Source organism: Ischnura elegans, chromosome 10, assembly GCF_921293095.1.
Source record: "Ischnura elegans chromosome 10, ioIscEleg1.1, whole genome shotgun sequence".
Taxonomy (NCBI): domain Eukaryota; kingdom Metazoa; phylum Arthropoda; class Insecta; order Odonata; family Coenagrionidae; genus Ischnura; species Ischnura elegans.
Window position 1 is genome coordinate 4,893,189 of NC_060255.1, and position 14,784 is coordinate 4,907,972.

Here is a 14,784-nt window from a genome sequence, read left to right on the forward strand (position 1 = left end):
GCAACCGCAAGGGAGCCACTCTCTTCTAAGTCTCCTTCAGTTGTAGTGCACCCCGAAAACCAGGCGAAGCCCATCACGAAGGCGGGAGAGAGAGAGAAAGAGTAAGTACCCAGCCCAAAACACTTAAATTAATTATTTATAATTTACTGTAGAAAGGATTGTTTACAGACACTACTCAAACAGATACTAGGGTTGTTTCCTTCATCAAAGAAAACGAAACGCATTGCTTGCGATTCGTTACCCACCATTAGTGTATTCATAATATACAAATTATTTGGTTTTAGAAACACCAGTTTAGACGGATGGCAATGGTCAATTTAAACCTCATTTGAAAAAGACCAGATTGGCACCCATGCGATGCCACTCCACGTGACGTCACAGAGACCTAGTTTCTATACGTGTAGATAGGATTTTTACATCGTCTGAGATTACCAATGCATGCGTGAGGCACAGAGCTCAGGGAAACATTTCTTAATAATCACCTATTAAAATTGCATTAGGTCGCAAATTTTTCTTCGTCTGATAGGGTAATAATAATCCTTATTTAAGACAAGCGCTACCTGCTAGCAGCATGCATTGTAGCGGCGCTCAAAGCCTCGCCCCAAGGTCATCTCACACGGCTGCAGCCGGAACCAGAAATACGTCACACGGGATTTTCCCAGCATTCATACTTAGCCGTCGCGTCTTCGCGCGCTTGAAAATTTTCACTTTTCATTTAATCGCGAAAAATAGATATAGTCATTTAAAAATCTATGAGCGTAAAATGCGTACCTTAGGAGTAATAATCTTTCTATTTAGGCAATAAAAAAATAATAGGAAACCAACCTATTGACTCGTTGCATTCCCCGAGAATGCGGAGTGGATGCAACTCTCACTTTGGCTTCCAATCGAGTTGCAGTTGGCTCCATACAAACGTTTCGCAGATTATTCAACTATCATTCCCGGGGAAAGAATTTCCTAAATTCATGGGTTCTTGGAGGCAGACTGTAGATTCAGCAGTCAAAATGTCGCATCGCTACTTCTAACCCGGTTGGAATACCGAGAGAGTTTAATCCACTTGTTATCTGGGGTTGTCACTGATTTAGGATTTTAAAATTCCCCTACTTTTGCGGGAGTGGAAACATTTTCCCGAACTTTTGAAAAATAAATAGGACGTTCGTGAAAATTTAGAAATAACTCTCATTTAGGCAAACCTATGAGAGGAAATACTCTCTGGTGGAAAACTGTATAATTAATACACCATAATGCATTGCTATGACCTTATTTCTCAACATCTGCATCCGTATTTGCATATTCGGAAATCTACATTATATATTACGAGCCATCGATAGGGTGGGCACACGTAACCGTAAAGAAAACCACTCCCTTCAGCCTCCAGCAGTAGTAGTTCACTAAAAAATAACGCGAGACTAATTTCTCTGACACGCAGACTGAGGAAAAAAAGTAGGTAACGATCACAAATACAGAAAATATCATTTGGCTATGCACAATTAAGGATAGTTCTTCTCATAAAAGGTTGCCACGGAATTAGGATTTTAGAGTCCCAGGCTCTCGGAGGTTTCAACGATGAATGATAAGAAATTTTTGCCGCCTCTTTAAAAAAAATTATTAGAAGCTACTAGCAATTTTAGGTAGAACTGGTAGCCTACTTTCCGCAGGGATGTGTTTCTCTTACCGTAAGGTGGCGCCCAGTTTACAATTTACTTTCGCCTAACCTACTACTTGTACGAACAAAAAATATTTAAATCAGTAAATGTGAACCTATGCTACATTAAATGTTTTCTATATAACTTCTTGGGGTTATGACAATGTGTTACATGAATTTCGGATTTAAAGCAATTATACAGAAATTCCCTTGTGATTGTTTTTTAAGTTGGGCCAGTGACTTGGGGTACTTTGTCCCACGCGTGATATTTCGTGGCTATGATTCTTTTTTTTACTGAAGGATCATTGTTAATCCAAGAAGGAAGTTTGCCCATCACATTAGTCTTCCATACTTTTCCCATTCTTTGGAACCTTGAAAACTGTAGGAATCTCTATTTAGTTCTGCCACCAAATGGTAACAGTATTCACTATGGCAATATGTTGGCTGAAAAACTGTTCGAAAAGTGTGGGACAAAGTTTACCTGATGAGTAACCCCAAAGTAACCCCTTGCGCTTAAAGCTTACGGTATCCTATCCATCGACAATAACCTGCGTATTTACTTCGGCATAACAGAGTGAGATAAGTTCTTCACAGTTACATCTGTGTACATCGATAACGCCCAATAAAAATATGCATTAATGATATCACAGAATTTAAGCCCAAAGTCAATCTCAATTAACGTGGGCTTGGCAGGTACATATAGTCAGTGGTTAATGCAAAGAAAAAAAGAATGATTGTTGCCACAATTATCATCTAATTGGGTTAGAAATTGCTTGAAGGCGATCAGAAAAATTAATTATTGCTTAAAAGCAGATAAAATCGGTCGAGATAAATACACCAAGATGTCTATCAATATAATCATCTTCTTCTGACGCTTGATTCTTCGTAACATAATATCTCGCAAAGTGAAATTATTGTATTACAGAACTTGTAATGATATTATTCCCAGCCAAAATATCTCCTAACATAAAACGGAAGTTAACATTCTTATCAAAGAATTGTGAAATGCGAACCCACGAATAGATAAAACATCGCTCCCCTCGACAAGCTTTAGTCTTTCACAATATAAATTCAACACAAGGATTCAAATATCAATTGCACACACATCACGATATATGAATTCGCCGATACTCAACATTCGAGGATAATTCAGGGATAAGTATTCTAAAAAAGAGCTGTAAAATTTTTTGAACAAATCTTCATCTGAGCTTTTAGAACTGGGCGAACCCACGGGCTATTAATAGCTGAGAAATTCTACGCGGGCATTAAAATAACGCTTCTCTAGTGAATCGAGAAAGAAAGGTAAAAAATACTTGAGCCATTTCAACCTCATCAGCCCCAAAAGGTCCTCAACATGACCTCAAAAAGGGTCAAGGTTTTGAGATTGCCATTACAAAGTGACTATGAAATAAATTAGATAGGAGTTGATATTCCGATAAACTGAATGAGCTTATCAATAAAAAACGAAATAAGATGGCCGATCCCGATTTCATGGAGACGAAAATAAAGGAAAAGATTGTATGAAGTAACTAGAGGTGAGAGATATAGTTCAGGAAATGAAGCTCAAAAAGTGCAAAACCTTGACATATTTCATAACTGAATCAATCTGCATAAAAATTTGGGATCAGACTAATCTTGCCCTTTCCTTCAAAATCTATATTTTGCCGATGGGCGCTTTTTATTTTTTAGGGGTGAAAACTAACCCTAAATTCCAAAAGTTAAAGAACTACATTTGAAAGTTTTATTCGGGTAAAATTCAGTTTGAATTAGTTGAATAATGATTGTTTTTTGCTCTGGAACATAATTTCAGAATGTTACAACCCTTAAAAATAACCCTTATTGGGGGATAACGTAAAAAAATCATTTACCCTAAAAAAATTAATTATTTGTCACTGTTTTAATTTAAAAATGCTGTTGTTTAAGATATGTACTAATTTTATTTTGTTACTCTTCAACCCTTAAAAACCACCCCATGACATATTTCAATGCTCATTCAACTACTTTATTAGGTATAAATAGAGAAAATACTAAAATTATCACAAAAGTTAATTTACACAAAAATGCACTAAATATTTATATCCATTGGCAAAAATAAAACTTATACAGGCACAGTAAAAAATAAATTTTTATCGTCATCATATAAATAATTATCGTCGTCGTCAGCGTCAACCTGGTCTTCTTCTAATACTGGACAATCCTCAACAGAGCACCCAGAATAAATAGAATTGCAATATTATCCCACTTTTCCTCAGCCTATTTCAAATTATTTTGAGAATTTCTTCAGGTGCAGGCGGTTTGTTCATTCTAATGGTGTGCAACGGTAAATAACTAAAAGGGCATTTATGTATACATTACATATAACACGATGCAAAAAATACTGCATGGCGCCCAGTCTTTCCGCAGCACACACAGTAAACACATTTGTGTGTTTATAGTCATATTTTTGGATTTTGTGATAATTTTGGTGTAAATTTGAGTGTATAAGCCAGTGCCGAACGTGTAGCACAAAAAAATATATACCGGTAATGTGGATTATGATTCTCTGAATTGTGGTTTTCGAAAATTTCCAAAAACATTTCATTGGTTTTTCAAACATATTTCCTTGTTATTTATTACGATTCATCTAAGTGAGATAGGCATTTTTATGTTAATCTTTAAACTCAATCAATAATATTACAAACTGATCAACAATCGTTGCCCTCAACAATCAAATCATATATCCTCCTGGAATACGTAGATGCAAATGGCGCACAGCAGTTATTCGTGTTTTTGAGTGTTCCACCAATTTTAAAAATCCGAAAAAATTAGGATTATACTTTGATATAGGGGTAAAAACAAATTTTTTCGGCATGTCTATCGTTCCCTAAAAATTTTAATTTAATTTTGAAATTTTCAAACTTTTGCAAAAGTTTAGTTTTCGGTAAAAAAATGTTTAAAAAAATCAGGATGGTAGAACGTAAGAGTGCATACATTTTCAAATTAAGGAAAAGTCTCCCTGTCATCATCAAAAACTTAATGTCTTTCTCTTAATTAATCTCCCAGTCAAAAATAAAAACTGGAGTTATGGTTAAAAAACGAAAAATCGTGTTTCAATTTATTTTCGGTTAATTTTCATTGTTAGGGCCTGAACCTTTGGGGAAACAATTTTTGAAGTACCTACTTCAAGAGCATATTTTTTATTTTTCAAAACCTCTGGGGACACTTTTCACCATCTTGATCGGCTAGACCCTTTCATGCTATAGAATTCTTTTATGTTTCTAAAGAAAGGTTGTAGAACCAATTAAAATTAATGTTTTTTAATTTTTCTCGAAAATGCATAGTTTTCTCGCTATTTGACATTGAATCTCTAAAATATATCGTTTGACAAACAAAAGCCAGCCATTAACAAGCCCTATATCGAGTCCTATTGGTAGCCAAGGAAACATAAAATAAGAATTTTTATTGTTGTTTTATGAGATACAATTTGAAAATTTACAGTTTTTTGATAAATGCATATTTTTCTTATTATTTGCGAAAAAAAAAACAAATAAAAGCGTTGAATTTTTCGACGGAAAACTGTAACTTACAATCGCGAATCACTCGAAAAATATTCATGTCACGAAAAAAATTGCATATAACATTTTCTGCTTATAATTAGTTTTTACATCGATCGCTATGGTCAAAAAAATAAAAATGTCCACCCTGAGGAAGTGGAAACCACCCCCAGGATAAACGCGCTCGTCGGCATGACATAAATTTTGATCCTAGGTGTATTTCCTACCTTCTGTCAAATTTTCAAGTAAATCCATCCAGTTTGAAAAAATTGCAAGCCAAAGTGTTTCATTCCCTGGACTAATAAGACGTAAATGTAATTCGAGTTATCCACAAAACGTAATGCCTGTAAGCAGCTTGACGCCAATTGGCGTACTTAATTCATTGTTGTTTTTATCTCATACTCAGCTGTACATAAGCTTGAAAAAGATTAAGAAACTTACCGTAAAGGGAAACCTTAGTTTAAAAAATAAATGCCCGACTTAGGACCAAAAATCAAATATACTTAGCTGCAGTCAATGCGACACAGGTTTGTAAAACAGGATTTTTTTAGAATGCTTAACAACAAGCGTGATGCTGGAATATCTTGGTCTCTTAGTAACATCTGGAGTAAATGGTCGGATCTAAAAATTTTGCACCACCCCTTGATCTCTTTCGTAAGCGGGAACTTGGTCAGCGGCTGGCGCACGGCGCGCAGTCTGAGATGCCCTTACCCGCGGACAACGGTCGATTTTTCGATCTCGTTTAACCTATTCCCAAAACAATATTTCATTGAACCAAATGCATTATTTCATTGGCAATTAAACATTTTGGCTTGCTCTACCGCCATTTTTTTTAGATAGAGGTTTAGTTCTCAGCGGAAGTTGTCTTCGTGAAATTTTCTCGTTTTTGAACGGTATTTTACTTTGAAATTACAATGCGTTATTACCAATGCAAAAACTCATTCTGGGTATTTTAAGCAACTTCACTTCTGGATGATATATTTACATCATTTTTTATGGGAGCAGGCTGCTACAACTTTTTGGACAACGATTGATAACATGATGAGACACATTCTTTTCTTTTGCTGTAAAAGATAAGATATATTTAAAAAAACCACAGCCTACCACCGCGAACTCATATGATATAATGTAAATGAAACACTATCCCTGAAGCTATCTCAAAATAATGAGCTACCTTTAGCCGCCATCTTTTTTATTTATAACTACCGTAACGCCATCTCTTAGCATTTCCCTGCCGATGTCACGACCAGATCGTGGCGCTGATGGACAGAAAGGAACTTCGGAATCATTTTCTCCGATATAAGAAGGAACTCTCGCGAACTGATTCGAGAATTGGCTCACTCAACAATTTTTATTTGAATATCGATTGCTATAGAATGTGAAAAACAAAGACACAAGTATTTTTCGTGACTAAAGTTCAGAAATAGGAGACGAGACAGAATGATGACTTTGTACACAATTAGGCGATATAACTGTAAGGGGGTCGGGATTCTTTTCTCTCTTACTCATTCCACTGTGGTCACGTAGCCTGAAAACTAAATAATGTGACCGTAGTTTATAAACATCATTACTAGATCGCTGAATATGTCTCGACTCAGCGGAAAAGTGGGATTTCTGTCCTTTTCAATATAAATCTTCACTAATTTCATCAAATAAAACATTTTTCACAACTTTTTTTAGATAGCGTGTGTGACTTTTTCGTCCATCTTCGGTATGCTGGGATTTTCTCTGATATAAAAAGCTTTCCTGGGACATTTCTTAAATCATCAAGCCTAAGTTTTTATTTGATGTGGTGATCATTTCCAATTTTCAAAACAAACCTAGTCCGCCGAACCCATACTCCATACAAAATGGCCCAAGAATCGTGATGATACAATCTCTCCTTCATAAGATTTCCTCTTTTCACGGCGAATTATATTAATAAATTCTCGGGTTTCTCGCCGAATTAGAAAATTTAAGGCTGACGTTTCAATGGAACACTCCTTCGTTGTCCTGCGAGTAGTAATGAATGTAGGTAATCTCTCCTTTTACCACAACTACGTTTGCAGGTAATATGAAATTTTGGCTGATTTGTCTCGAATGTTTCATTGATTTTTGGATTGACAGAAAATTTCGCATCAATTCTTTTTTTTTTTCAAGACCCATCATATATCGCAAGAAAAATATGATTTCCTGTGTATTCTAATTATAACGGCAAGATATTGTAAGTGACCTGGGAGTAAATCACAGCATTAGAGCACTTGCGACTTTGCTTTATACCACGTAAGATGGGAATTTTTGACAATTTTTCGCATGCGTCTCACTATTTCCTTATGAATACATTCCCATTATTTGCTGTTTTTTTAGTGTAAATGGTAGCTAAAAATTGAAATTTCTACAATCGGTATCAGCAAACGTATTAGTAATACCTAAAATTTGACAGTGAAACACAAAAAATGTGAAAGAAGCATATAAAATCGTTTCAGACTTAATTTTGTGGAATATTGTAGCTATATCGATGATTAAAACACAAATGGTAATTTCCACACTATTTAAATTAACACTTAAAACGACCGACCAATGGTTTCGACACTTTGTGTCATTTTCAAAGTGAAAATGAAAATCAAATTGAACCTTGAAAATGACACAAAGTGTCGAAACCATTGGTCGATCGTTAAGTGTTTAATTAAATGGTGTGGAAATCACGAGTTTTTTTTTATCGTGAAAGAAGCAACCTAATTTGACAAAAATCGTTTAGAAAAAACCATGACGCACTAATTCCACAGTGAAAAATAAGAAAACATCCATCCAACAGTATATAATCTTTCGAACAATCGCCAATTGGGACAATATTCACATATCTGCGAATTCAGGCGAATCTAATATTTTTTCAAGAACTATTAGCTAAATCGTCACAAAAACACTTCCGATAGACTAATGAGAGACTTTTTTCAATAATAAAACTGCAACTGTTTTGGACATAATTAAGGACTTTTTCCCGCCTTCACATCATTGCAAAATGTTCTCTCTTTAAAACATCACATTTTCTCTGCTGAGGTCGAGGTCCTTAACAAAGACACCTCCTCTGCCACAGTGAGTCAAGAGGACAGTGTATCAAGGCCGTTACCAGAGAAAAGTTTCGGGCGAGGGTTACTGGAGAGGGGGTAAAATTCGGGGTGGGAGGGTTTCAATGGGATGGGGTAAGCTAGACCCGACCCTGATCACTGGGGCCTTGCAGATGGGCTTATATGGGTACGAGGTGATCTACTTACGACGAAATCCAAGGCACGGTCTTGAACTATGAGCATATTACCATGAGCATCACTATTTGTCGTGTATTGGGGAAAAGGCCGACATCGAGTGAAAGTTAGGAGGGGAGGGGGAACTTCGAGATAAAATGTGACATCGTAAACGGGGTATTGAAAAAATGGCTACATTTCCTCTTCTCCTGTGAATCACACCACACGGTAAAGTTGAACAACTTATTTCACGTTGTAAACGCCTTTGTCCACTGTTGAGAACTAGAGGCAATAAAGAAATTTTACTATCGATGAAGCAATCCAAATTTTCCGTTATATACGGGTCGGCGAAAATCAGGTAGTGGAAGGTGGTGTCAATAATGCCCTCCTTAGCATTTAAATGGTGTCTTTCCGAAAACGAGCTTCATGATGACGCAAAACATCTGGCCTTCCATCCGTAAGAAATAACAAGGAGCCCCCTGTAAAACGCCCGTAGACTCCACGGCATGACCATGGGATTCTGAATCTTTGAAATTGAATTGTGGAATACGGAAAACAAAGTGAATGCACCGTCCCCTTTATGCTGCACACAAATTAACTCACGATGTATTAGAAAGGAAATACAAGGGCTGGTTCCACAATTTACCTGAATGATTGCCAGACCTGGTGATGATACTATGTAATCGAAACCGATCGCAGTAATTAATAAATTGCGGAACCTGCCATTGTCTTTCCTTTCTAATACATAAATAAACATGAAGGAGTTCCATCATGTTTCGCCTGGCACGATTGAATATCAGCTCACGCCAATCAAGGGTGGGTGACTCACAAAAAATGATTATTTAATTATTTAATGAAACGCTTGAACATAGGCACTGGAAATCTGAACAATTAGTTTTCTGGAATGCCTCAACACACTATTCTTGTCCTTGGCTCATATTCTTAGAAAAAGATGATTACTCATCCTTAGATAAGTGTTATTTCAAATCAAATAAAACTCCGAATGGGGATGTTCAATGTCGAAATATATGATTTCTTACCATTACTAAATCAACCCTGTTCACTGAAATTAAGTATCCATTTCAGGAGGAAGAAGTGACTTAGTCAACAAAGGAACAAAATGGCCTCAAGATCAGGTAAGTTAGATGGTGAAAATTTTGCTTTCAAGTATAAATAGTATTTCTAACGAAATGATGCACATATTTTTATAGAGTTATTGCTCTCAGATTGTTACAATCATTGGATATTTTTTACGAAGCATTTGAGAACAATGTCGCATTTTTCTACCCAAAAAATACGTTACCAAAGAGACACAGTGGATGAGGAGAAGCTGCAGTTCAGCTATTTGTGCAGCAAATACGAGGGAAACGGGCACAGTAGCATGGCAATCTAGACGAGAACCACGTTGGCCGCGGAAGCAGGGCCGGAAATGCGAGTTTTGTGAGGGGGGCCAAAGATCAGATTGCCGGCCCCCCCTCCCCTGATCCCCCCTCGCTCCCTCTCTCCCCCACTGCTAAATTATAACACATCCGTAAGCTATTTTTTTGAGATGCGGTAGTTAAAATTACACGCCGTATGTTTACTACTAAGAAGTTTTATTAGTATTATTCTTTGATTAATTATTAAAATTAATTAATTAGAAAAATAACTTTTTCAGTTATAAATCCATTATTTAGTCTTCAATTAATTATTCAGTTATAAATATAGTAATAAATCGACTAGAAAAATTAAATAACTTTTTTATAAGCTTTTAAAAAATTCCGCCCCCTGAAATCTGTCACCCGGGGCACATGCCCCCTCTGCCCCCCGCCCTAGTTCCGGGCCTGCGCGGAGACGTTAATGTTTACATAGTAAATACGAGCTAATGACAGGGTCGCTGTATAAGAGAGATATGAATATGATCCTTTATTTTTGAAATACAGACAACAGCTACGTTGGTCGTTCCACCTCACTTCGATGTCTGTTTCTTTTCCCATCCACCCAATTACACCTTGACAATTCAGCGAATTCGAAGTCGTAAGCTCTCGCTAAGACTGTTAATCGGTAGGTATGAAGTGAATACTAACTATGGCGTCATTTCCTTCGCCTGGACAGCCTTGCTGGTGGAATGGGTCCACTACAACCCGCTGGAGAACGCGGAGGCCCACCACACGGATCGCTTCGAGCTGGTCCACTTGGAACCCCCGAAAGCCATCCTGCGCAGAGGCCAAGCCTTCACCTTCAAGATCCGCTTCGTGGGACGCAAATACGAACCGGACAAGGACAACATACGCCTCGTCTTCAACTTTGGTAACTATCCAACACCGATTTACGATCCAAATACGATTCCTCTCCACACTCACTCTTATGTAAATAGTTTTATTTCGAAAGAATTATTTTGTGTACGTACCATCATTCTCAAGTTGAATTTTATTCCCACATTTAATCTCCAATCTTTAAACCCAAAATAACTGCAAGAAAATGTACATGCTGGCGGAAATGGGGAATTAGTCTTGCGCAACCCAGGAAAATAATTTATTAAATAAAATAGACTGCATCGTAGTTCTGACGGGGATGTAAATAAAAAACTCCTCAGTGAACAAAGAGACAGAAAAAGTGCTGATTGACTGCAAACGTGCATCTGATTCTAACGGTTTATTAAATGCGGAATGGTTTATTAAATACGAAAATGAAAACTTTGCCTTAAATTGCATTTTTATTAAGTGGTGGAAACATATGATACAAACTACACACCCTTTAATCATTTAAACATATCTTTTAAAAAAATAACAGATAATAATGTTAAATAATTATTGACAGTATGAAGTTATTTCATTGTCCTTTCTTATGATGATCTTCTCAACAATATACACAAATAACAGCACGGACGTACTATGTTCATGTATTTAATGGGAAAGATAAAAGGAAAAACGGCAAACGCAAAAGAATATTTTTGCAGGAAGTGGGAAGGGAGATAAGATTAAATCCCAAAGAGATGTTAACTAAAATTCTAAAGAGTAAATCATTCTTTGCTCTACTTCATGATTTGTCCACCTTCCTAGATCAACTAGCTTGTTTTGTTACCCGCAACGGCCCCATACTTCTAGGTAGCTCAAAATAAGTCCCATTGTAATGATACGCTAGCGTTAGCACCGTTTGGACACTAGTATGCAAGAGTTGAATTTCAATTTACTATATCCTCCTCCTGAAATCATGGAAATACCAGATATAATCTGTTTGTAGGAAATCTAGCCATTAGTTTTCCGCGCCATTGATTTACAAATGTCTCCATAGCTTCTACGCTTCACCGCGAGGATTGTGTTTGTGACGACAGCACTCGACCTGACGACGCCAGTTGGAATGCCGGTGATATTGGGTGCTTTCCAATCGCGTATCTGCGCTGATCTGTTTTAAACTGTTTAGCTCAGAGCGTGTTCCAATCGCAGCTGTGACGTCATCTGCGCTAAACAGATGGGAACACACCTTGCACCGTCGTTCGTCTGCGCTAGCAGACAAAACTTGTGATGGCGGGAAAATATATTGGTGACGGAAAATGAATGAATGAATTCCACCATCTCAAAGATACGTATGATGATCATTTGAGAATAATAAACAATAATTTCATCTATATATGTCTTACATAAGTTTAATTAAGGTCGTAATTTGGGAAATATAATATTATCTTCGTCAAACGTAATGATTGATATAACGCATGAGCAAAGAACGATAGCAAGAGGAGGCTAGTAGATTTTCTAGAGTAATTGTCCTTATCAAAAAAATTAGAAATGGAGAATGTAAGCTATTTAACTAAAATGTTATAAGTATAACTGGTATAACCATGTTCTTCTTCCATGGTATAACTGCCGGCACTGTAGCAGTTCGGGAGAGGTAATTATTATAAGTAGCGATAGTTCCATTATTTTCTTTCAATTAATACTTAATAGTGCTTTAACTAAATACAAAATGAAATATACGAACATTTATCATCCTTCTTCAATAATAATGTGGCGAAGGTCAGTTCAAAAGCTACCGGTCATTTGAACATTCAACTTTTGCCGCCGGTCGGTCCACACACCAGCGCAGATGCGTTCCAATCGCCTGTTTCAGTGTGCGCTAGTGTGTTTCAATCTGTTGCGATGTGAGCTAGTCTGCGCAAGGTGATTGGAAAGCACCCATTGTCGTCACCAACAAACCTCACGCGGGGAAACCGGAGGCTACGGTGAAACCCGGAAGCCATGGACACTTTTGCATTAATTTTTCCGAACGATCGACTAAAGAATGAATTTTAGAGAATAAGGGACGATAACAAGTGGATGTACATTGTAACGGCGACTCGAGAGCGGTATTTGGAACTTAAAAAAATGATTTGAAATGAAAAATCATTGCCAGAGCAAAATTGTGCTTCAAAATGCATCCTTCGATAAGAATTACAAGATAAAATTACCTTTTCATAATCCGAAAGAGATTTTTTCCCTGCAATTATGAAAATCGAGATAGTTTCCGGTTATGGAAAATGTTTATTAAAAACGTTGGGTCAAAGCTATTCCAGTTATTAACATTCCTTATACAGAAATATTCATCAAAAATGTTTGGCCATACGTTGATAACGACAAATTCAAGCCATAATGCGATTTCGAGACATATTTTAGCCAGGAAATAATGTGAACGGGCAGCAAATACCAACGTAAGGAAGGTCATCAAAAATGTTTTCCACGAGGTTCTGAACGGAAAATCATTTCTAAATCATAATTGTTCACCAAATATTGGAATAATATCGGTTTCAATCGATACATAACTTGCTATACACCTGGATTTTAAAATTCTGCCTTTGTTTACATTTTTCAATAACATTTCGCATACGGCCATCTTGAATTTAGATCTGAGGCATCCACATGTTAGCCATCCCTTCCTTCGGAACGATTCTTCACCAATAACCAGCTGACGAGTAGAGTAGGGAGCGCGGCCGCTGAGACTCAACACGTGATTTGTGTATTTTCTCAACGAATTCCAGGGCCCAACCCGCACACAGTGAAAGGTACCCAGGGCGTGGCAGACGTCAATCCGACCCTGGCGAGCTTCCCCGACGAGAAGGCAGAGAAGTGGGAAGCGAGGCTCAAGGAGGACGAAGGCGACTTCGTCTCTGTCGAGGTACGTCCATGAGGCATTTGACAAAATGCTCACACCATAGCGGTTTCAACGTCACTCAAATTAAAAATTAAGACTTTGGAAAAGATATTTGTTTGGAAAGGTATTCTACGGCACAGCCGGTAATAGTTTGACTATTTTCGTGGCGTGCAACTGGTTTATAACTTACGCTACAATAGGAATTTTCGGATATATATAAAATGTCTATGTCGGTGTTTGCCTGGGTCACAAACGAAAAAACTTACAACTAAGAAAATACTAATATAAAATATAAATATTTGAGATAAATGTATATTTTTACGATGCTAAGTACATATACCTTGAATATTCCATGATTATTGCGAGAGTATAAAAAAAGTAAAACGACAACGAAAAATTCAACCGCAGATGTGTAATGCGTCTTCTTAAGGTGCGTTTACGAGTTAAATTCAGCTATTCACCCTGGCCAGCCCCCTCCCACTTATAACTTCCCCGTCCAATTCACAATAAGGCCAAATAATTAGCATTACATCCACTAACACTGTTCCTTCCACCTCTTCCTCGCTTACCTACCTCCATCCTTACCCACTTGTTAGTGTCTGATAGCTCCGTATCCTGTCCCCCCATTATCCTTATTCTTATTTTCAGAAGTTTCCTCTCCTCCCCCACCACACCCGACACTTCATCGTTCTTTTCCTCACTCGACTCCCCACGACTAGATCGTTCCAATCCATTTTTCATCCTCTCTTCATAACATCCACCAAAGTACCCCGAATGGGGTAGTGGTAGTGTGAAGTGGATTGGTCAAAATCTTCTCCCTATGACGACGTCATACAAATGGCCATCTTCACCAGCCACTCTCAGTAAGACGGCCATCTCATCTCCCCTGATATTTCTACAGGATTCTAAGGTGTTATTTTTGCAGCAGTGCTTCTCAAAAACCCTCAAACTCTGCTATATTTTTTTCTACGCCCGTGAACCTTGGAACAAAAGCGATATAGGATGAATTTTATCACATCTCCGGTAATTTTTGCGATTAACACAAGTAAATGTTTTTCTTAGTGCTGGAAAGAAAAAGCAATGCATGAAAACATTGATAAAGGTTTGAATTCAGCTGAGAGAGGAAACAATGGGGTTCATCAACATCGATAGACTATTTGCGTATATGTATTAGTATGGACATTTTGACAGTTCTCATAACACGGATATAAATTCGTAGCCATTTAAATAAAACTAGTAATTTCGGATGGTCCGTTATTAACGAATCTCGCCTTATTCCACTTAT

At 37.3% G+C, this 14,784-nt stretch overlaps 1 protein-coding gene across 1 annotated transcript in view; it reads left to right on the top strand.

Annotated features, from left to right (window-relative positions):
* The window catches only part of LOC124167376 (hemocyte protein-glutamine gamma-glutamyltransferase-like), a 32,661-nt gene continuing 17,877 nt past the window's right edge, over positions 1-14,784 (top strand). The window contains exons 1-4 of the mRNA XM_046545396.1: positions 1-101; positions 9,483-9,532; positions 10,491-10,685; positions 13,387-13,523. Coding sequence (XP_046401352.1) covers positions 9,517-9,532; positions 10,491-10,685; positions 13,387-13,523 — 348 coding nt within the window. The 5' untranslated portion in view covers positions 1-101; positions 9,483-9,516. The remainder of the gene's footprint in view (positions 102-9,482; positions 9,533-10,490; positions 10,686-13,386; positions 13,524-14,784) is intronic.